General features: G+C 37.9%; 2 protein-coding genes across 9 annotated transcripts in view; one reads left to right on the top strand and one right to left on the bottom strand.

Moving 5' to 3' along the window:
- PIGB (phosphatidylinositol glycan anchor biosynthesis class B) overlaps positions 1-2,442 on the top strand; it is a 9,313-nt gene extending 6,871 nt beyond the window's left edge. Inside the window, exons 10-12 of the mRNA XM_082290496.1 lie at positions 366-576; positions 1,325-1,505; positions 2,104-2,442. Coding sequence (XP_082146622.1) covers positions 366-576; positions 1,325-1,505; positions 2,104-2,235 — 524 coding nt within the window. The 3' untranslated portion in view covers positions 2,236-2,442. The remainder of the gene's footprint in view (positions 1-365; positions 577-1,324; positions 1,506-2,103) is intronic.
- Positions 1-24,515, bottom strand: part of CCPG1 (cell cycle progression 1) — a 27,099-nt gene extending 2,584 nt beyond the window's left edge. Inside the window, exons 1-13 of one of the 8 annotated variants that reach the window (XR_014226809.1) lie at positions 24,370-24,515; positions 20,045-20,116; positions 15,272-15,386; positions 14,732-14,811; positions 14,321-14,528; positions 13,211-13,306; positions 9,965-10,219; positions 9,553-9,564; positions 6,955-7,076; positions 4,513-5,921; positions 3,239-3,324; positions 1,879-1,977; positions 1,500-1,514 (exon numbers count right to left, since the gene is read on the bottom strand). Coding sequence is in view for 7 of the 8 variants with exons in the window: in XM_082290489.1 (XP_082146615.1) it covers positions 3,147-3,324; positions 4,513-5,921; positions 6,955-7,076; positions 9,553-9,564; positions 9,965-10,219; positions 13,211-13,306; positions 14,321-14,528; positions 14,732-14,811; positions 15,272-15,386; positions 20,045-20,104 (2,535 nt within the window). In the remaining variant the exon portion in view is untranslated. The other 7 variants (XM_082290493.1, XM_082290492.1, XM_082290491.1 and 4 more) reach the window with 7 other exon arrangements.

The following is a 24,515-nucleotide window of genomic DNA, read 5'->3' as shown; positions in this document are numbered from 1 at the left end:
CCATTTATTCTGGCTCTACCTGGACTTGCATGAATCAGAACACATCAGTAAGTTGCCATATATAATTCGTCCAAACTATTGAATGGACTGTTTTTCACTAGAAGAAATTAAAGAGACAAAGCACTTCATATTTCTGTACTTGAGGAGACAGATGGGGGCTTAAGATTTACCCTGTTAAATCCAAAAATTAAAAGGGCCAAGTCTAACCTTTGAATTTCCATTTAAAGAGTAAAAACTCAACACTGTAGTAAAGTATCTCAAAGCAAAGTATTGTTAGTGACTGAGTAATGGTTTCCACTATATTAGGGTACTTTCAAAAATCTGTGAATTGTTTATCTCCCAAACTTACTGAAATGTTTTTATAGGATATTCTTTGAAACACCTGAAAGCATGGAAGAAATCTGCAGCAAGTTTCCTGCTCTTATCCAATTTACTTCCAGCCCTGTACACAGGCTTGGTTCACCAGCGAGGCACTCTGGATGTTATGAGTCACATCCAGCAGCTCTGCAATAACCCTCACCAGTCAAAAGCTTTTGTCTTCATCCTGATGCCGTGCCATTCTACTCCATTTTACAGGTATTAATAGAGTTAATAGTGCACTACATTAAAATCCAAACACTTAATCAGAAATCAAGATTTCTTTTTTCCGAGGCTTAATAAATTGAGGTAGATAAATGTATACAGGAAGAGTTTTGATTTTTTATACAGTTCATATAAAGTGAATAGGGGACATAAGCCAAATGCTTATAGCACAGAATAAAATTCAGTATCTAAGCTTTATTCATTTTTGTAAAATAGCTTTGTATGAGGATATGCAGTAAGTCTAACAACTTCAAGTATGTCACACTGCTTCATTATGGTAACATTTGTAGCAGAACTAAATACTAATCGTTACAATCAAATTACCTTTACTTCTGCTGCTAGGCAGTAAAGAAATGTAATTACAACATAGAGTGACTGAGGTCACTGCAAAAGGTTTGCAGTAGATCCTGGCAACTAAACAAAACGTTAAAGCAGATATAAATAGTGAAGCTGATATGGAAAAGTACCTTTTTAAGAAACTGATGTTCTGTAGATGGTATTTTTATTAAGATAAATGTATTTTCTGTTAACTGCTAACAACAGCGTCCCAGCAGTTTGGGGCTGAATCTGCTTGTTCTACATTGCTTTCATATGAAGTACTGAAGGGAAGAAACTACTACTGTGAGGGAAAAAATTTAATCTTTTGGTTTTGACTGGGGTATCTTTTAAAGTGATGAGTCATTTCAAATCTCTGATACTGGTCAGTTTATCACAAAATGTGTGGTTTTGGTTTTCTCCCTAGTCATGTTCACTGTCCTCTAAAAATGAGATTCCTTCAGTGTCCACCAAACCTAACTGGCAACGAGAGCTACGTTGATGAAGCAGATGTGTTTTATTCTAACCCACTTGGCTGGCTGCATAAGGAGTTTGACAATGACACGTTATTACCCAGTCACTTGATCCTCTTCAGTGTGCTAGAACAGGTATGGTAACTGCAAGATGAAACAAACTACTTCTGAGGATAAGTTACAAAATAAATTAGGGAAGAGTGATAGTTAAAATCTTTGAAAATTGTTGTCCACAACTTTTTAAAACACAGCTTATATTAAAATTGAACCCTCTACTCTGTAATAAGAGTATTGATATGTTACAGTGGGGATAACATTGATATCGTTCCAGTAATATATATTTAATGTTTACATATGCCCTCTCCTCTGTGCGAATTCTATGCACCACAACGTAATGTTTTATGGAATTCTTCTCAATCCATATTAAAACAAATGTGCCATCTGTTCCCAGGAATTGCACTTTAAAGTAAGGAACAATAAAAAGCAAAACCACCTGCAGTCACAGTACCTTTTAACCCCTCAAATCTTTAATGACGATGGTGGCTGGTGAATATCCACACCGGACAGAATCAAACAGGATAGGTACTTCTTTTTCTAGCAGGCTTTCCTAAAATAAAGGATAAAGCTTCCCAGGGACAGTTGAATTGATAGTTTTCAGGAGACTTTGGAACACTATTGTTATGCTTCCAGCTGTATTTTCTTACTGTGGAAATTAATTTATGTTCATTTACAGGAAATATCACCATTTCTAGCTTTAAGGGGCTATGAGAAAACAGCCACTGTCTTTCATACTCATATACCTCAAGGACGAGTTGGAAGCCACATCTACATCTACAGGAGAAAAACTGAAATGAATCATCCCTGAAGATCAGTGTCTAGACCTCAGACCTAATGACATCAGTTTTGCATAGCAGTAGCTATGCTTAGAAGACCTCATACTGCAGAAAGGAGAGAGCAGTGAGCCTGAAGCTGGGGAAGTCAAATTGGAACTCCCATTAGGCAGCCAGTGGCTGCCTGGAAACACATAACCCTCCTCCTGAAGGCAACTTGAGTAGCCGTAGGGCAGGGTGGGGTTGCTGATCTTCCTTACAACACTAGAAAACATTGGGAAGACCAAAGCTACCATATGAATACTTAAGCAATAAAATACAGACAAGGGTGGACCATTTTTATGGAACTGTACAGCTGTGCTAAGTTTGTTTTATAAATAAAGACTTTTACCCACAATGTCTCTTTATTTTTCTTCTACAATATGCAGATATGCAAGACATTTCAAGTGTTTAAATCAGCACACTGATTAGAATGTAGCACAGCAAATTCTTCACAATTCAACAGGCTCTTGAACCCCCCCAAAGACAGGAAGCAAATATAAGGTTACAAAACACTAGCAAATACATTACCACGATGTAGACCTGTTTTTTGAAGGATGAGATGAAGTTAGTATATCAAACATTGGAGTTAGTAGTTGGTACATTATGCATGGCTCAAGCTTTAACTACTCTAATGGAATGCAATTAAGCATATTTTTCATACACAGGTCATTGCATGCCTAGTTTCTGCAACAATACTGCTGGCACCCAAACTATCTTCACTTCCAAAGAACAGTTAAAGCAACAGTACAGAATATGCAAATTAGAAAGCCTGACTTCTGCCTGTTAACAAAAATGTGTAAAAATCAAATTATTCAGAAAAAACCTTGCATCTCACTGCTTTGTTGAAAAACTATCAGTTTCCAGAGAGTAGGTGAATTTTAATCTTATTTTTAAAATAAATTACTCAGTATTTTGGATCAAAGGGTAGTTGCCCCAATTCTATTTCAAGATTCGCCATGTATCTTCCATTAGTGCGACCATGTTTATGCCATTTACCTTCTCTTTTATTACGGTGTTGGTACTTCTGAGCTTGTTTTTCGTGTCTGGAATTTTCAGTTTGTGTAAAAGGTCTTTTAGGTCGACTGCAAGGAGTAAACAAAAGCTTATTACTACTAAAAGCATTTTGAAACACAATTACATTTTCAAGTACAGCTTTTAACATGCTGAGGTTCAGGGAAAACAAAATTAGTATTAAGTAGTCCTTTAGCTTGTAAGAAAAATAGAGGAGGCATTTGTTTGTTTAAATCATCAATAAGATGGCGTATATAAAAGAAATGCTTTCTAAAAATAAAACATGCAGCTGCTGTCACAAACTTCTGTATAACACTATCAGTAAAAGAATTTGAAACGGTTTTTCTGCAAACTGAAATTCTCACAAATTAGGTATTTAAAATAAAGTTCACTTAACAGTAAATTAGGAAGATGGACTATAAATAAAATCATAAACCTTATGTGTTTGCCAAAACCATATTAAAAAGGCTACTGGGTAGCTGTTAATAGGACTGTCACCCTCATGGTTCAGTTTTCAATAAGAGAAAGTGCTACCTCACGTAATATTTAGTAACCCCAAAGTAGTTAATAATTCAGACTTCCAGCTGCAGTAAAAGCTATGAAATGATAAATAATGCAAGTGTAAATCTGTAAAGACCTGAGAACACCTTTAGATCCAGGAAAGGAACATAGGAAACAATCCACACCAAGGGCCATTGTAAGCAAGTCTGAACAAAATTTAGGCAGGGTCAGGATCTGAACTAAAGCCTGCTGTGTGATGAGCTCTGCTCTGGGCATACAGACTGACCCAATATTACACTGATCTACAGGAGAGTAGTGAAATGTATCTGCCAGAACAGGACTCGGAGACACCTCAAAGATACTAAAAACCTCATTCAGCAAAGAACAACAAGGAAGTCCTAGTTAATTCTCCAAGAGAGTTGTTCATTCCATCAGATGGGCAATCAGAGCTGTTCAGTCTAAGGAAATCCTACTGGCAGTTACAGTTTTCTAAAGAACCCAGCAGAAACATCAGATTGTGCTATGTACACACACAAAATTTATATAAAACGTACTACAGATCCACTTTATATAACACAATCTAATATTGCCATTAAGTCCTTCAGAAATTCTTTTAGCGTATGTGTGTGTATATATATCTACACACACACATACATACGCATACCTGCTCTAAGACCATCCATTACAACAAGGACATTAGTTGTCTTTACGAAAACCACTTCTTTGTGTTACCAAGTTCAGGAAACATGGAAACAAACCTGGGTCCATACTGGGGTAAATTATCATGATGGAAGTAGTATCCGTAGACGTATTTGTCCAAATCCTCAAAAACCTTTTCATTATTACTTTGGTATTCCTTCATATCTTCCAGGTAATCCTTGACATCATTAACAAAATCAGTGAACAGCATCTGGTCGTGTATAAATAATCCATTATGAAAAAACTTACTGATGAAATTTTCTAGTTCTCTCCAATGATGAAAGTTATGTACAACTTGCTGCAAATACTTTCTCATTAGCCGATTAAATTCATCCACCCTGATGGGATCCGAAACTCTATTAAAGAGACTAATGAATTCTTGATGAGCGCATTCAAAAATACCAGAGCAGCCCTTTAGGGCAAACTGATGTTTTCTATTACACAAATGATCATTGAGACATTTCTGGGAATTCGAATCTTTTTCAAATGCTGTAAAATGATGTTTTCTTCCATTTCTGGATTCTTTTGGCATGTGAGGTCCCCTGTAATGCATGTGCTTCAGATTCTCGTAGGAGTTATGGTCTCGGTAAAAAGTTCGAGCTTTCTTGCTTGCCTCATATCTTTTATCACTCGATGACTTCTCCTTTTCATCAAAGATGTTTTTTGTGGTATCTTTGAAGTGTCTGAACGTAGACTTTACAGAATCAGAGAATTTTTTCAAGTTTTCTTTCACTGCTTCTTTAGCCTGCTTAATCTTTTCTTTATGGTGTCTTACAAACTCTTTTGTGGAATTTTTCATAGCATCAAAAGTTTCTTTAACTGAACCAAAAAACGTCTCCTTTGATTTCTTTCTACTCTTACTTTGCCCTTTAGCACCTTTCTTTTGTCCATTTTCATTAATTTCTTCTTTTTCAGTTTGGTCTTTTGCTTCAACATACAGCTTCTCCCATAAGTCAGAGCGTTGTTGCTCAAAGTTTAGCTTTTTTTCTAGTTCTACCAGTCTTCCTCGCAGAGTTTCTATTTCTTGATTTTCTCTTAATGTCTCATCATCATCAGTAGCACTGTCAGGTGTTTGACGAGAACTTAACTGTTCTAGTTCTTTTTTCAGAGCTTCTGTAACATGACGTTCTTTGTCCAGTTCTCGCCTTAACATCTGTGCCTCTGCAAAGAGTGTTTCCTTTTGCCTGAGAAAATTGCTGTTTCTTTGCTTTTCTTCTTCCAAATGCTCCCTTAGTTTCTGATTTTCTATTACAATAGATTCAGTGCTACTACCTTTATCTTCTAAGTTTCTAATTTGTTGTCTTAGCTTCCTTAATTCTTCCTGAAGTGAGGCCAAAGCTTTTTCTTCCTTCTCTAGAGATTCTCTTAAGTGCTGATTTTCTGCAGCAAGACTTTTTTTTTGAGAATCAAAGGATTTCTTCTCCACCTCAGTAAAGGTCAAACATGTGGCAAGATCTCCCCTGAGTGACTAAAAGAAACAAAAAGAAAATAAGCAAAAATACTACAATGAGAATTGTAATACTAGCTAGAAAGATGAAAAACCAAGGTAGTTCAAACAGAGCTTACTTGTCATTTTGGATGCAGTGAAACATGCACAGCAAGATGCAAAAATAGAGCTGGTTTGTTTATCTCAGTTCAGTTTGTTTATCACACACTTTCTTGGCAACAAAGACCATGTGAGCCAGAGGTCATCACCCCGCACTTGTATTGATTTAACTAGCTAAAGGATAGTCAGTTGGGTACATGAACTGCAACATCTTAAAAGGAAATCAAAATGTGCATGTTTGCTGTTGATTTATGTTCAGCAAACTGGATTTACAGATCACAAAAATAAATTAGCAGAAGCAAAGGCATTTAGCAGTTGGGGCAGAAATTCACACACTGATTTTGAACCAAATTCGTTGCTGAAAATACATGTTCATGTAACTATATACTAACAAAAAAGGAGCTCCCCAGTCTGTTGGCATCATTGACAAGCTCTAGAGCATACTGAATTAATACTGAATTACGTACAAATGCTGCTAACAGCCACATAAAAGAAAACCATAAAAAAAAAAAAGATGCACAAAGCACTCCCTAATCTTCTCTCTGGATGATGTAACAGTAAAAAACGAGAAGTACAGGTTAAGTATTTAAAAAATTAATAACCACTGATAATTTAGAAAGCAAATTCACAAAACCTGTAGGTTCAACATGTTTTTACAAGCATTTTCTATTTCAACTGTCTTCATCAATGACAACCCAGCATTATATCACAGGGAAACAGTCTCCGTGTCCAGATAACTCCTAGACTACAGACATAAAACCCAGTATGTTTAAACACGTTCCAAGAGCAAATTCAATCAACATAAATCTTTGTCAAGAATTCAGGGGAAAGTTCTCTGAAAGAACTTACTAAAGACAAAAATTTCATGGGTTTGTGTGAGAAATTAATTTCACTTTGTGTAAAGTACACACATAATGATAGAATTATGCAATGACTTCCAGCTAAGCTCACCTACCCCCACTTTGTGGTGCACTTGATCTCCACGCTCTTGTTGGCACTGGTAAAGGTCATCTTTCATATCTTTTAATTCACGTGTCTTTGTCACCAGCTGCTGCCGTTTCTGGATCTGCACTGTACCTACAAAGATAAAAAAGTTTCTTTCGATAGACTAACTTAGAGTAAGCAGTTAGAAGAACAGAGGAATCGAAGCATCATCTTCATTCTCTCTGCAAATTCAAAAGCCTTCCTACCTTGCCATTTCTGCCTAGTCCTTACCAGTAACAATTTAGCTGTAGCAAAATTGTTTCTTCCAATGATAAACAATTTCCCAGACCCAAAAATTTGCTGCTATACTGTTTTTTCATTAATAACAAATAGAGCAATTTTGTAACACTACATACAAATAAGTTAGATCCAAACCAACAAAAGTTATGCAAGAAAGAATATGTGTGACTTCTTTGTAATTTTTTTAATAACATGCAAGTCAACCAGGATAAAAGGGAGGCTGTTGGTCCATGCTTTATCCACTTCAGAACTACAGCCTTGACTGTTAATTGAAGTTACATGAATAAGAGGGTTTTAGCACAGTATTTAAATTTTCATGCAGAAATACAATCATTACGCACTGCTCGCAAAGCAGCAAGTACTGCTGGCCCTGTCTTGTCCTTCTTATCCATAAGCAAAGGCTGCAGAGTAAGCAAATATCCTGTTTTTCAATTGTCAGACAAAGGCTGAGACACCCTGGTTTTCAGAAAAAGTATCTTCGCTGCACTAGACACCGATTCTTTTTGTCAAGAACAGCTTCTTGACTGGTACTTCCTTAACTATACACCTGGTCTCTAAATTCTAACGCTGATGTAGTTTTTATATATTTGCTTTTAAGATTCCCTTGAATCAACTCTAGAGAAGAAGGCAACAGCAATTTTTAGGTATTTCTTTCAAGACCAATGGAGCATATTCAGAGTTCTATTCCTGTATTTAAAGGCAGGAGGAGATGTATTGTTAAACAGAAGAAATACTATAAATCCACTTACAGTGATGAATGTTTTGTGCTTTCTTAATTTTTATTTAATCTATTGTCAAGTGCGACCTTAAAAAAAGACAGTTGTATATTTCACCAAGTTGAACTTCAATAGTTCAATTCACCTAAGGGATGGCAATGTTTTTACAGCAACAATTTTAAGTCTGCAGAGTCCTAGTAAACACTTACTGGAAGCACAGATCCCTTCATAAATGAAGTATACTGACAGTAAATTTGGTTTTAGTATTTATCTTTTATAGATACTTTTGAGGAAGCCCATCGATCCTAACAATCTAAAGCCTGCATCTGAAAAATCATCATTTAGTGTTAAGGGTTCATGTTAGGTAGAACCTGAATTACAGAAAACTGCCCTTCCTCAGTAATTGGTTTGTGTTTCCAGCTGGTACTCTAAGTCACAGTATCCTTCAGATTCTTTAAGTAACCAATCCAAATCCCTAGCATTATAGCCATAGTTACCCTTTCGGTTTCTGGTTAAAGAAAAAAATTAAATATCTTAATGTCCATAAGGAGACATTTTTCTGGCAAGGACTTTCTACCCTAATTTAAGCTTTACTTGTTAACCTGAAAAGTTTGCCCTCTTTCAGTTCTCCTTCCTAGAGCATCATAGAGCCAGTTAACTCAGTTTAACACTGACTAGGATACACTTACTGATTCAAATCGAAGCCTAGTTGCTTTCTACATCTCTAAAAGGCTTAAGGGGGTCCTGAAACTCTAGTTAAAAGAAAAACACTATCCTGATATTGACCCAAAGAAAGTAATTTTATAAAAAGTAACCCTTTCCAATCCTCTTACATGACAATTAGCCTAACATTAGAAGATTGCTGTGGGAAACATTCATTCCAGGCGGAATCACAAAAATACAAAGTAGTCCTCTAGGAAGATGAACTTTTCTCTGCAAGTTTGTGTTAAAAAAAAAAAAAAACAAACAAATTTAAGGAAGACAGAAAGCAGAACTTGATTTCCTTTCTAGTGGTAGAAAGGTAAGTGATCACATAACCATGAAGAACTTTCACCTGAAGAAGCAAAAACTAAAGCTACACAGAGTTGCCTTCTTTCTGCTGAAAATGCTGCAGTGATGACAATTTTTATTTAGAAGTACAGATTCAATGAATGAACAAGTGAAATCCTTAATAAAGGTATTATCCTTGGTCCATGTTCAGAGTGTATTTTTCATCCACAGATCTCCAAGTTCTTTAAAAGGATTGTATTATCATTAACACCAATCTAAACACAGTGAAGTGATTAACAACTGAAATCTCAAGTTCCCACAACAAGCACACAGACTGGTCTAGTCATTGTGTTCCTCTATGCCTCCAGCATGCCAATGTTCACCAACCAGTTTCCACACCAATTACTACTACCTGCTGTAGCTGCTACACAAAAAGTGTTTGCGTGACTGGACTAGTCGTTCCTATAATCCCACATACATCAGCAATTCTTGAGACTTGATTTATTATTTTATTTTCATAATGTAAGTACACATACATATATGGATGTGTGTGTACACATACACACGCATGATTTAAAAAGTAAATCTGAATGCAAGCACAGTACATCACTCACAGCTCTTACCTTCAGGTTTACCTAAGAATAAAAAAAAAATTGGGATCAAGTGAAAATTAATATAAATCTCAAAAGAAGTGCCAAAATTTAAATCCCTAACAATTAGTCAACACCAAATCCAAAGGGAATGATACTCCCCATCTCCAACTAAATCACATTTTATAAAGGCATATTTTCATATAAAACTGGAGCTACTCAGGAAAAATTACTATTTACCACATTACTATAAGAAGCAGTGTATGTTAAATACAGTTGCACTGCTGAATGATCTCTCTCTATTACCAATACAGCAGCAGTTGCTTTCTCTCATTTTTAGGTTTAGGTAGTTAGCAGAGAACAAGGAAAAATACTGGACTCACAATAGAACAGCATTTGTTAAGCAAGATGTGGACTCTGTGTGTTCTGCTTTCTCTGAACTCACCATAGAAGTGTCCAAAGCCCATGCTGATGGCAATCACCAGTGCCAGGATGATGCACCTGTTCAGGCCACTGCTGAACTGGCGCTTGTGCTGCTCCTCCCTGGGCGGCTCCGGCTCGGGCTCCGCCAGCAGCCCCCCCTCGGGCTCGGAGATCGACACCCCGTGCTTCCTCGGGCGCCGTTTACGCACTGTGAGGCTGGACTGGCTGCTGGTTTCATCACTGCTGGACTCATCAGGGCTGGCCTGAGATGAGAAAACTGAAAAGCATACACCAGTGCTTAAAATGCATTAATTATTGTGTTAAAGAGCAAATTGAATATCAAAATCCGTAGTATTTATGTAAAATAGATTTGGCGTTTATCTTTGAGAACATTAATAAAACAAAACTAAAATTCTCAATGTTATCATTTATGCTGGAAATTATGAGGAATATGTGATCTCCAAAGTTAAAAATCAATTTTTTAAAAGTAAATGATAGAAAATTAAGAAATCATCACCAAAAAACTGTATGGCACTTCCCCATACCTTATCATTCACACATTACAAAGTGTTTCAGTCAATCCTGCCTCCTAAAGCATCTACATGTACTGCCTCTGCAAATTCTTGTGAAGTAGAAAGATTAAGAATTCAGTTTTCCTTCTCTTGCAGCTATTAGAACTGAAATATTTAATAACAAAAGAGCAACATAAAGGCTTGCTAAAAGAAGGCCTCCTAGAAGACAGGCATGGTTTTGTTATATACTCTCAAAAAACTTGTTTCTGTGACCTACACGCAGCTTCAGACAAAATTCCACTGAAGTTACATTAATGTAGCTATTAGAAATAGTCAAAATCAAGATACAAATTTGTTTAAATATGCAATTTTGTTTCCTTTTAATATCTACCCTATACTATCTATTAACATCTTTACCCACCTTTCAAAAAAAGCCATTTTCAACCACTACTGCACAGGAAAAGAACCACTGAAGTGCTTCTCCATTCTTTCCCAACACTCTTCTATTACCTGACTGAAGTTTAGGTAAATTGAATTGGACAAGATTTGAGATAAGAACAAATTCTAACCTTAAGGAAATACCTTTCACAGAATTTTTGCAAAATGGTATTTATTATACCATTTGTATGCTCATGTTCCAATGGACTAAGAGCTACATATTCTAACCAGGAAAATAACAACAGAGTTGTAATTGCTTGTTTCTATTTGTACAAATGTTTGCTGCACATTCTGTAAATAAATTTATATAATCCAGAATATAAGTAATTATTACTTAATCTCCCTCCTTTAAAAGCATAATTTTCAAGTGCAAGGTAAATATCAAGCGGAAGCAGCAGCAGGGTGGAAAAGTAGCTTTCAAGTATCTACATTCTCCACCTAATTCACATGTCTGGAATAGAGTCAATGTGATCAGCAAAGCCCCCAGACACGACAAAGTGCTCCTGCTTGGACACTAAACTTGCTGCTCACAATCACAAAATGCTAGTGCCCCTCCTAGAAATACAGCTGCCCATTCTCATATCAGACATCATTACTCAAAATGTAAAAATATAGAGTGACTGTCCTTGAACAGTTCACAACTGAAAAATCATTTGTTTGAGCAAAGCCATGCACACATCACTGAACAGACAAGAATGCCTAGCAGTGCTAGATATTACCTATAAAATGCATTACCACTTAAGATGCTTCACTTAAAATAAATTACAACTTGATAGAAGTGATTGCATCAAGCCCAGAAAAGATTATCAATTAGTATCTGGAACACATCTAATTTCTAACTCCATGGACAAGCAGCATGTCAGATTATGAAAGACAACTTCCTCCCTTAATAAAAAACTCCCTTTTAGTCAATTGATCAAATCAGACCAACCGAGCAGACTTTGCAATAAAGACAAATCACTTAAACAGCGACTTAGACATGCAGACATTTAAATGAATTGATACAGCTTAGTAAAGAAGGACACTATTTTAAGCATTTAAGCAGACGCATGCTTCCCCAGTCTCGGAAAACAAAGGCAAGCTTTCAGAATGCATTCCTAAAATGCAGAGGTCAGACATTATAGAGAAATATATAGGACAAACTTAGTAAGAGGTGCTACTCTTGCTCATCTGCAGGTTTTTTTAGGGTTTTTCAACAACCAAAGAAGCTAACAGACACGGAATACAAAAGTGGTTAAGGAACAAGCTGCTTCCAGCCAAATGGGAAAATTCTTTGATATACACTGGACAACAAAGAATAGGAAAGGAGAAAAAAAAGACAATCAAAAAGAAAAATGCTGTAAGACACTTAGAGCCATTCATAAGCACTTACTGGCAAGCTGTCAACAATTACAGCAATTACACTTTCAGGCAAGAATGACACTACCTTATAGCTGCTGTAAGAATTCAGTACAAAGCTGGACTCTAACAGTACCAGGATGGAAAGGACTACAAAGGAAACAAAGTGTGACCACAATAGCAGTCCAAAATTCTAGCTTCTGCTGCGATTTTGTAGCATCAGAGCTACACTAGAAACCAGATGAAGCCAGTTAAGAACATGATTTTCCTTGACATTTCTGCACAGACACAGCTCAGATACAGTTCACTGCAGCATATGGGCACTTCTGCTGGCTGAACGTCATTCATGAAAGCAGTGTTAAAACATCTCTGTTTGCATGATGAAGACTGCCTAAACAGGAATTGGTTTGCAAATCAAAGTGGCAGAAAATCCTTGTAGAACATTTTAGTATCTAAATTAGGAAGAATCTGAGGCTCATCGTTTTCCAACACAAAAGAAAACTCAACAGGCAAAGATTTCTGTAGCCACATTTTGCCACCGCTAAAACTTTGGCATTTAAAATAATTGCAAAAGTACTCCCGACATTTTCTGCAATACTTGATCAACTGAATGCACAGTACTAAAAGCCATGCTGAAATCAGCTTAAGTTAGAAGGAAGAAATTCTTTTTACCAGTCACACATAGGCTTGGAATCCAACAAGAACCATCCATTTAAACAATCAAGCGCACACATTAAAATGTATTACAAACCTTACTGATGTCTGTTCCAAATCTACATGCAAGGTTAACATCTTTTTAAAGAAGCACATAAGACACTGACAGCTTAGCCAAGTTCTTCAGTGAGGATTGGCTTTCATCATCTGTCGAGAATATGACTACTACAAGATCAAGTCAGATTGCTACTAAAAATTGTAAGAACACTCCATGCAAGCCATAAGCAATCAGCTTTGCACAAGCTGATCAAATTTAATCACACCACCTTGGAAAGGAAGACTGTGAGACACATGCTCTTTCACCTCATTTCCCCATCCCCTTACACAACCAGGAATCTTCCACAGCTTCTCCAGCCAACTGACTTTTGTGCACAAAAACATAGAGGGGAAAAAAAGGCACTTTTAGAACTCATCCCTACAAGAAAAAAAAGTCAAGTCAACTAAATCTTAACTTTAAAATTAAGTCAGATCCCTCAGAAGACTTAAAGAAGGCAACATCTTTGTTACAAATCTTCACTGGTTATAATTAGATGCTAAGCTGTCACTTTCTGTTTCCAATGGATACCATACAGACACATGAACATTTAACGATGCTGTATGCTACTTTTAAGATAAAACAGTATTTTAGGTAAAATCCTGCTTGTGTAATAAACTTAATTTGAAAGGTAAAAATCGGCAATACAAAGGTGTCACAGAGAATAAAGAGAACAGAAAAGATTACAAAAAAGCAGCAAAAAACAATTATAGAGGAGGACTAGAGAACTAGAGAAGAGCAACAAAACAGGAAGTTTTTTGTTTGGATTTGTTGGGGTTTTGTTTATTGCTTTTCATTGGACAAATATTCATATCTTTCCTCCTGAATATGATGCATTGCTTATTTCAGCCAAGTACTGGGCGTATCTTAAATATATAAATACATACTACATAGCTATGAGGGTGGTACAAAGTTTTTGTAGTCATACTGCTTAGTCCTCAAGGCGCCAAAGATCAATTGTCTCCCACTTGCTAATCATTTTTGCCAACTCTATATAATGCCCAAAAAATGCCAAGAGAAAACCTACAATTATTCGATGAACTAAGAGTAATTTTAATTCTCCAAGATATGCTACAAATTAACTTTCCAATTAAAATAGTGAACACTTAATGTGAGAGATTGTTTTCAAATTAAAAAATTGCAGACATATATTTGGACAAAATTGTGGAGTTAGGGCACCTAGATTTTTCTAGAGACTGCAAATACTTGGACATGTACTCAACAAGACCGTTATTTTTTTTCCTCTCTCCACAAAAAGAAGGTTCCCTAACCAAAGATTGGTTTGGGTTTTTTTCCTGGTGACATTTTTGCACACAGTTGCTTAGGAATTTATTGCTATTACCAGTTTCCACATGGGAAAACGCATATTGACTGCTAGAGGAGGAACCCATGTTAAAATCCTCTGGACTCTGAGCTTCTTCACCATCAGCTGGAGCTTCCTCCTGACTCTGAGTTTCTTCTGGTTTTGGAGCTTCAAGTGTAACAATGTCAGAATCATCACTAATAGTTCCAATGCAGGACCCATCATCAGGAATTTTTTCTGCATTTCCCTAAGGAAAGGGACAATATGAGAATTATTCAGACACATAAAACATAAAGTAATTAAAACAAACAAACAAAACCCCAAGAATTGTTAGAACTTTAAGAAAGGAGAAAATTGTGTCGTTATTTTAATGCCTTCAAAACATTTCTTGCCATTGATGGATGGGGCTTATGGAAGCTTCTGAATAATGTAATCTGTAATGTAATTTACCTCTGCAACTGTCTGAGTTTGCTCAAAACCAGATAGAGTATTATCTACTGCTGGGATCTCTTCATCATTGTTGCACTGAGCTAAATGAATAAAAAGATGAAAAAAACAAGCAAAAAAACATGGGATTAAAACCAGTAACCACAAATTATGCCCATGCCCATATAATATTAAAATACAGTGTCACAATGTTACATTTTAGGAGTTCAAGCATTGATGGTTCCTTCCAAATTACTCTTATTTGACATTACTAGGGAATACTTCTTTTATCAATAACACTTCTATAAACTATCTTCCAGCAACACCAGTGCACACCGTTCTATAACACATCTAAAGTATGGACAAAATGAAAGATATTCTACTAATTTCACATATTTCAGGAAAAAATACTCTTATAAAGTTGATGATTGAATATTTTCCATAACACTGATGAAGCAAATACTCCGACAGAGGTCCACAAAATATATGAAATACTAATTTTGTGCCAATGCCATAACAAATATTTACTTGTTTCATGAAACTGCTCCTCTTTTAATATCTTACCTTGCAAATCAATTGCTTGCTCCTCTTCTTGCAAAGAAACATATTCTTCTGAAACAAACTCATGGTTATCATTTGTGTTTCCATTTTCTGAAGTCACTGTCTCTATGTCAGAACCCTGAAGGAGAAGAGTTTAAATGGACATTACAGTTATTGGGGTTTCCAACAGTAAAGCAGGAAGAAAGGGTTACAAAGTTAACAATATTAGTATAATAAAACCAGAACCTTTAAAACTGAAGACAACTTCGATCAAAGAAAAGCAAGTGAAACACCAAGTAATTAACTAGAGTGAAACGAGTGTTAGTGTGTAATACTCATGATGGAGGTTAAAAAAAAGTCAGAGGAGGACAATTCTAGTGGGAAGAAATGATGGCAATTTAGGCATTAATTAAAAACTACACCAAGTATTTTAAATAACTCTTTATTATCTTTGTTAGACCTGTTTATTAAATGGTATTTAGAGAAACAGAGAAGGTTTTGAATATGGGATCTAATTCTTGCTCCCAGGTCCATCTATTGTATGCAAATACACACACCCTCCCAAAAATATATTTTTCAAACATACCAACATGAGTTCTAATAAATACTATTCCCAGGAAAAACTATATATAACTTTTCTCCATATCGGTTCCTGCCAGAAAATTTGCAAGGCTGTTTATATAGTACATCTCTGACATCTCAAAAACAAATCTTTGAACAAACTCTACATTGGATTTCTGTCCTTAATTCAGAAGGGACCCCCAGGTATTAGTCAGCTGCCAGTCAGCAACAACACCAGAGCACAACAGGAACTGCAGATAAACAATGCCAGGAGACTGCAGGGTACTAAAGGCAAGCAATATGCTTGACAATTCTAAATATATAATATTTATATTGTAATTTTTGTTTAAAAGAACTGATTGGGCATCATTAAGGCTATTAGCAAACTATAAACACACAAAACATAACTGAAAAATACTAAGTGACTCTGATCCATAAATAACTTGAGCTGTTTTTGTAAACAGAGATAGTTATTTTTGCAACAGCAGGTGTGAAATTACAGTAGCAGCAGTACTTCCAGATCAGTTTCCTTGGATGTCTCATTGCAGGACTCAAGCAAACATGTATGCTTTTGTTTTTAAGAGGAGACTGTACTTCAGGTAGATGCCTCAAAAAGAATTGCATAAGATACATTCTATAATCATGCCACAAAGTTGTGTTTCTTTTTAAAAGGCTTCAAAAATTAACTGCTTTGGTAAGCTGTTAAATACTTTGTATCTTTTTCTCTTTTTAAACACTTTGTATCTTTTTTCCTTTGACTACAAAAGTACCACACGTTTAATTTCAAGTGTTTAGCAGAAGTTCACCTTCCATTTATAAGTAACTTATTAAAATCTGAGTGGAATCTCAGAAAAGAAAATATGAAGTTATTTGGGGTTTTTGGCTTGACTGGGTTTTATAGATAGGTATACAGATTTATTATGTGACAATTGTTCTCTGGTGTGATAGAGCCACTACTGTAGTTTCTTAAATTGCTAAGAAGAAAAAGAATAATAAAATTTCAGTTTGCCCAAGCTCCACAGGAAAAAAAATTCAGGAGCATGGCTTAAAACAAGCTTACAGTTTTAGCTAAAATCCCAAGAAAACAGGCTAGCTGAGTGTGGGGTATGCCCAGCCCCTGGCCGTGGAGGGATCTCTGCTGAGATAAGAGATTTTGCCATCGTCCAGCAGGACTCCCTGGAAAGGCAACCACTTCTTTGGTCACTGCGAGAAAAAACAGACCCACAATCCTTTAGGAGACCCTATGCAGATCCTTTGTAACCCATTGGTCTTCATCCATCCCCTGTATCCCTATAAAAGCTAAGGCCTCTGCCCCTGTTCAGGCGCCAGTTATTACAGCTGGCAATGGGGTCAGTGGCTTTGACCCAGGAAGAGGTGACCGGTCCGGAGAGATGGTCCCAAAAGGAATCGCCTTCCCGAGGCCCGGTGTCTTCCCTCAGCTGCTGGCAGGAGGGCCCGTGCAGAGGCTGTCAGCTCTTCAGTGATCATCAGCTCGTGATTCCAGCTCAGCTCTGCAGGGCAGCCTCCAGGCCAAGCCAGACCAGAGAGAGAGACGAGAGGCTCGTGTGGCTGGTTCCGCACGGAAGGGAGCTTTTTTGTTGCTCCCCTCCGGTGAAGGGGAAAGCCAGGGACAAGAACTCTCTCTGACAGGGGCAGAGGCCCTAGCTTTTATAGGGATACAGGGGATGGGTGAAGGCCAATGGGTTACAAAGGATCTGCATAGGGTCTCCTAAAGGATTGTGGGTCTGTCTTTTCTCGCAGTGACCAAAGAAGCGGCTGCCTTTCCAGGGAGTCCTGCTGGACGATTGCAAAATCTCTTATCTCAGCAGAGATCCCTCCAGGGCAGGGGCTGGGCATACCCCACAGCTGAGCACATGGTAAGCCATCCTTTTCTCAAAAACACACAGTCAGGTGTGAATGCATGAAGTCTCTGATTCACTTCATCAGATGCTGGACCTCCCTCACTATTCCATTTCAGCAATAGCAAGAGGTCAAGAAAAGATATTATCACCTCCCTACCTTCCTACAAAAAATTAGCAAGTCCTTTCTTAGTAGTCCAACAACGCACAGCACTGCTTCTCTGTCCACAGCACACACTGAGTCCAGCACACACAGCTGCCAGCTCCCTGCAGTCACAGCCTGGACAAAAGCCACTTCTTTCCCCCCTTAACTCACTGGAAAACAAATGCAGAAACGGATTCCACTGTGTCATCATCCATACAGTCACAACAATATGTGAGAAAATAGTACTGCAGTACTCCAAATTTGTCTAACCCCTAGTTCTACCCCTTTCCTGAACACCCAAATCAATTCACTGAAGTATACAGAAGTCCATGTCCCCCCTCCCTGGGTTACAGCTGTGTGAAGGTTACCTGGCCATCCCATCCATTCTACTTTCTTCATGCTCAGATTCAAAGCTGTCCTGCCAGAAGAATGCTAACAATGGCAGCTCTTAAACACCAGTGTTTCTCCCTTTTTATTTCACTGAATCAGGGATGAATAACTGGGAACACAGAGTCTCTGTGTCATCGAAATCTGTTCTGCTTTGGCTAGACAAATCCCAGCCACCCTATAATCTTGTGTTATGGTAACTTATTTAGACTACATAATTCATTTGCAGTTACAGTGTAAAATAACCATCCCAAGAATGAAAATAAAGTCTGTACTTCACAGCTGAATAACTCAACTGCTGAACTCAACTTCTAAATCCTTTCACTTTTATCTGAGCTCCGTGAATCCAGCACCCTGTACGCTCTTGTAGCCCACTTGGCCTTGAGGAATGGAGTGCATGAGTCTTCTGTTTCTTTTGGTGACAAGACTCTCAACTTATCATCCAGCCAAAAACATGGAAAAGAAGTTTGAATCATCTCTTAAATACCACCTTGCAGCCAAGAGAAATGAAAGCATGGCCCAATATTTATAAACATGAAACTGTATCTCTTGCACTTGTGACAGGGAACTATTGAAACATGAGTACAATCGCAAGTTTGTAATAATTTGGTTCTGAGTTACCCATTTTAATTACAATCTGCAAAACAAGGGAGTGTGCAGTGAAGGACAACTGATCACTATGCATGATCTTTAGCCATTTTTTCCTACTTTCCTCCTCTGAAAGAAATATGTCAACTACTGTTCCTTGAAATTTTTTCTGGGGCAGGCAACAAGTAGATGCAGGCAATACCTAAGTGTCATTCCAGGAAAACTGTCAACCCATCTGTCCTGAGGATTCTGGCTCAATAGCCTCCTCAGTTTACAAGACAATGCTAAATACTTAAGAACCAAACCAAACGAGCAGACCAACTCAACCATCCTACACTCACACATCAGCCAAGATCTGAAGAGACAGAAAAATCCTCAGGACTAAAGGAGGAAAGGATACTGGACACCCGCTCTACTGGGTAGGGCCTCGCAGAAGTTCTGAGGAACTCAGGCCCACCTTGCTCACTGTGGCGAGGGGAAGATAAAACATTCACCTTATCTAGATTAATGTGTCTACACCTGAGCAGGTTGTTGAAGGCACCTTTACAATCACCACAGTCAGTGGAGTCATTTGATCAAACCTAAGTGCTGACCTTGACATAAGACTCCTGCTCTCCAGACTCCACTGACTGCATTGATTTCATCCATACAATGCAAACTTTGAAACCAACATCAGATCCAGACACCTATCCTGTTATAGTCATGGAATATACACTTGCCCCTTTCCTAGTTTTCTACAAGGAAGACTATTTAAGGACAGAGGGCTGTTCCTGAACAGCTGCTGCTGAAACTAGGATCAGATACCTCAGTGGTAGAAAAAACTTGGGGAAAACATGGAATCATTCCCTTCTGCACAAGATATTTTTCCTGCCCATTATTGCAAACTTTGTTTGTTTTGGTGAGGGTACAGATTTATAAGGAAAATAAGAAACATATTAGCAACAACAGTTACAGAATGTTAATGTTTTCAGTCAGGATGGAACAGAGGAATGCATGCCACTAAAATTCTACCAATTCTTCAAAGTAAAACCTTTGCAGAAAAAGAAATTCTTTTAAATATCAAAATTTATACCAACTATAGTAAAAGTATACATTTCTTAAAATAGTAGTTTTATGATTTACTTATAAGTTTCTCTTCTATATTCTCTGTTGGTATGCAAGATCCACACAAAACAAGAATTACTAAGCTGAAATAATATTTTACTGCATATAGATAGCCTTAAACTGACAGAATTTTACTAATGTGAAACTGGGTACCTCATGATTGATGACAGTCCAGCCGCAAGATGAATCACTGTCACTGGAATTTTCAGACATTTTCAAAGCACACTGCAAGTAAAAGCAGACTCTTTCAATATGCAAGACACACAATTTCACCACTCTATTGAAAAGAAAAATAAACAGAAGAATGCAAATCATGATGCTACAGAACAATACACTAACACACAAACTGTTAATCTGGAATTGAGAAAAAAAAAAACAGAATAAAAGTTGAGAAAGAAAATATATTCTTTTGTACTTATTTCCTATTATCTTTTTTTGTACTTGGAACAAATATAGCTTTGCTAGGTACATACCTATTTCAGCCAGCCAAAAAGCTCTTAGACTAGCTAGACACACACACACACACACACGAGGTAAGACAATAAATCAATAATCAAAGTTAAACAAAGGTGCTATAGACAAATTTTAAGATGATTCACAATTCGGTACATGAAATAATTTCTGTTTTGTTGTATGCATAGAAACCACAGTTTATTCGAGAAAAACACTGTGGGCAAAACCAATGTTTCCTGCTTCTTTCGCTCCTTTCAAATACACCGATTCTGAGGAAAATTGAGAGAGTACCTGGCAACTACAAAAACAGAATGAAAATAACCCAAAGTATAAATTTTATTTGTTACAATACTACCAGCTGACTGGTAGCCACTTTCAGAAGAGAACTGTCCAGCTGCAGTTGCCTGTTTATCTTTTCTCCTTTTTATCAGGAATTTACCAGGAATACAGAGTATTCATTATCACTGCATATTCAGATCAATTTTTCAAGTCCTTAACTAGCAGAAAGACTTTACAGAGAAGTTTAATATACTTCTTGTTCCCTGAAATAAAAATATATCAAGTTGCTATATAACTAAATTTATTACGGATTCACCTTGGTGGAAAAAATCGTCCCAAAACGGAACAATTTCCAATCGATTGCCTGCTATATTATGCATCAACATAATAAAACAGCCAAAGAAATCATGGTTCAATAAAGCTTTTATCATAGAATTTCAGACACCTGCCTTATTTCCCACTTAGTTAATTCCAGTTAAGAACACAGAGGAAAGCACCTATGCATTTAAATTTATTAACTCTCTACTTAATCCTGTCTTTACTCCCCATTTCTTAACACAGAAAGTATACGTAAAACTTTGAAAGAGAACATCTAAATACACCAGTGTGGCTAGAAATTGGCACAACAAAATATAAAACTTCCATTTCCATTTAGCTTTCTCATAAAACACAGTAAACATGTGTCTCATATCTCTGCATTACGGTAGTTATCACATGCTTTTCTAAAATAAAACTTTTTTCTCATCAACTTCAACTAATATACTTACAGTTCCACTGTAAAAAAAAGGCAATGGTGACAATCACAACAACAGTTTACTATTCACTATATTCACTATTCAATCAACTTGTGTTATATTCACTAACAATCAACTTGGGTATCAAACTTAGAGAGAAACTGAACTTCTGTTTTTTTATAAAACCCTACTTTGAATATAGTTGTCATTTTCCTGTAGATATTTTTCTTCCTTCATTACTGCTTTTCCTGGAATCTCAACCAGGGAATGTCAGGTTGGGACGGGGTGGGAAGAAGTCTATTTTGGTTTGATTTGTTTGGGTTTTTTAAATCACACTGCATACAAGGATCAATTTATTTTTTAATCTTGATTTATTTTTAAATTATACTTCTTCATTCATCAAAACAACAAATGCCCAAATGGCAAAGACTAAGTTCCAGAGTTTACATGTGACAATGACATCTGCTTACTGTCATTAATTATTCTGACTTTGACCAGGCATCCAGCAGCAGCAGCAGCAGCATTCCTTTCACAGGAAGGTAACTACCAGCACCAGAACTCATCACCTGTGAGAAACATCACTGGCTACATTGCAAAATCTGAAATGAATTCCTAAAAGACAACTTCAGGGCACCAGTACAGTTTGATACAAGTGCACCTACAGATTTTGAAAGCCCAAATTGTAACAGCAGACTCTGTGCTGGACATTGCAACATCTCTCTTCCTCCAGCTAACTCAGCATTTCACCCTGGGCTCTGGCTAACTCAACAGAAACCATCCCTCTCTCCCTTTCCAGCCACCCAACAGACTGAGAGGTAACTGAGCACTCCATTCTGAACATACAGCCATGGGTTTGGGTTGCACATAAACATCTGTCTTCCCTTCCCAAACAAAAGCTTCAGGACCTATGTGGGTACCAACATCATCAAAATACATTAAAAAAACAAGAGAAACAAGCAGACAATCAATCATCATTTTCTATTACTTGCTTGTCTTGATAAATGGCCTGGAGTTAAAAGTTATTTATTTTTTATTCAACCAGACTATTACACTAATAATGAATATTTAGCTGCATTCAGGTGACAAGTCACAGAAATTAAAAAAAAAATTCAATATTAAGAAAAATAATGGAATAAAAAAAATTACAAGAACACTAAGGTTTATGGTTAGAACTGCTAAATTTAGCCAAATTGTGACTGATACATAGACAGTTTGGCATCAGACTGAAGAGCATCTCTAGGGTAAATGTATTCCTCTAGGTACATTCAGCAAACACACATGTGTAAAAGAGTTATCAAAATTAAAGCATTTTATAACTTAGTTAGATCTCAAAGATCAAAAAAGACCTAAAAAGTTTTAATTTAAAAATTACCTAGGTACAACGTTCCTAAACTTCAATCATCAGCTAAACAGCTTATTTTTGTAAAAGATTAATAAAACGCACATAATCATAACGAAACCCGAGGTCAAACTCAATCCCTTAAGTACACTGAAATACAGTCGACTAATTTGAACCCAGTGGCTAAACTGACCCACTCACAAAATCTTCTCCACTAAGAACCAGCAGGCTTTTCCAATCAGCCTAAAGGAGCGGGAAATGTTGGCACTGTCTTCCTGAATATAACTTTTTTTAAAAAATTGTTTTCAGCAGGAATTAAAAAGCCATAAAGCCTTCAAACTTCCTAACAAATCGAGATGACATGAGTGGGTTCTAGTTCAATAACAGCAGGGATAACTGGAGGACACACTAGAGTGTTACACATCTCCTGCACGTCAGGCCAAGCCAGAAGGAAGGACTGGGGAAAAAAACCCAATCAAAACCACACCCCGTGGTGCACTGGTTCTGTATGCTCACTACGTATCTTCATTGCCACTACTGACATCACCTTTTTAATTTCTGTCTAGACAAAATAAATATCCATTATGTTCTGAGTTTGATTTGTAGGTATTTGGGGAAGGGAGGCAGGAATTCAAAAGCATGAACTGTTTTCCTATCCTTAGTGAAATGTGAAGCAGAAGCATAAGGTGTAAAAGCTTAGACATATGTATTGTTGATAACATAATACCAAGTTATCCCAGATATGTATATAAAAATAAATCTGAGATACCACATCCTATTTATCCACAGTGAAGCAGAATAAATACCAGTCTCAAAAAGAACCACTCCAGTCTAAACAAACCCTTAACTTCTATCATCTAAAAAGAGGATTTCCTAGACTAAAAAAAAAAAAAAAAACCCTTCAATAAGCATTAACAAAGATGAGTAACAGGCGCCAACAGGAATATGAATGTGTTCTACAGAGTTTGCTGTGCTGTCATTCCAAGTAAAAACTCTCAGTACTCTTCTACAGTCGATTCTTTGTCGCACAACAGAAATAAAAACAGGTTCAGTGCTATTACACTTCAGGATTCTCATGGACGTTTATTATTTCTACTAAGTGGTAATTTCTTCCTCTAAGTAACATTCTTCCCTAAGAATATATTTAGCAACCCAAATTGAATACAGAACATTTCCTTGTTACGAAGGAAAGACAAACGTGGCTTCTAAAAGCCAGACTCTCCCAAGGCTGGGCATTCCCGGCTCAGTCCCTACTCCTTGTCTCGCGCAGGTGTTCCTGGAGCGCACCTGAACCAGAGCGCGGCTCGGCGCCAGCGCAGTTGAAGCGCCAGGACACTGTTTATGAAACAGAACACCTTGCATCAGCCGGCGAGGCAGCGGTAGATAATGACAGAGAAGGAAGTTGGCAAACGCCAGCGCCCAGGGCCGGGGCCGGCACGGCAGTGACCACCGCCCGGAGCCCGCTCGCCCCCCCCCCCAGAGCAGCACTGCCGCCCCGCGCGGCCCCGCTCACCCGCCCCGTGCACCAGGAGCGTCCACCCCGGCCCCGGCGCCTCGGGCTCTGCCTCGCTCCGGGCGGCCCCCTCCCCGCGGCGGCCGCCGCGCCCCCCGGAGCCCCCTGCGGCCGGGCCGGGGCAGGGCGGCCACCCCCGTGAGCCGGTCCCGCCGCCTACCTGAGCGCGGCCCCCGCGGGGACCGGCACGGACGAGGGGCCGCGGCCGCAGCCGCCGGTGACGCCGTCACAAACAACCCGGCCCGGCGCCTGCGCGCGGGGCGGCGCCCGCAGCACCCTGGCGAGCGTAGTCCGCGGCCCGGCGGC

Source organism: Coloeus monedula (genome assembly GCF_965178545.1).
Source record: "Coloeus monedula genome assembly, chromosome: 14".
Lineage (NCBI taxonomy): Eukaryota > Metazoa > Chordata > Aves > Passeriformes > Corvidae > Coloeus > Coloeus monedula.
Note: the sequence above shows the minus strand (reverse complement) of the source record. Positions and strands in the feature narration are given on the sequence as shown.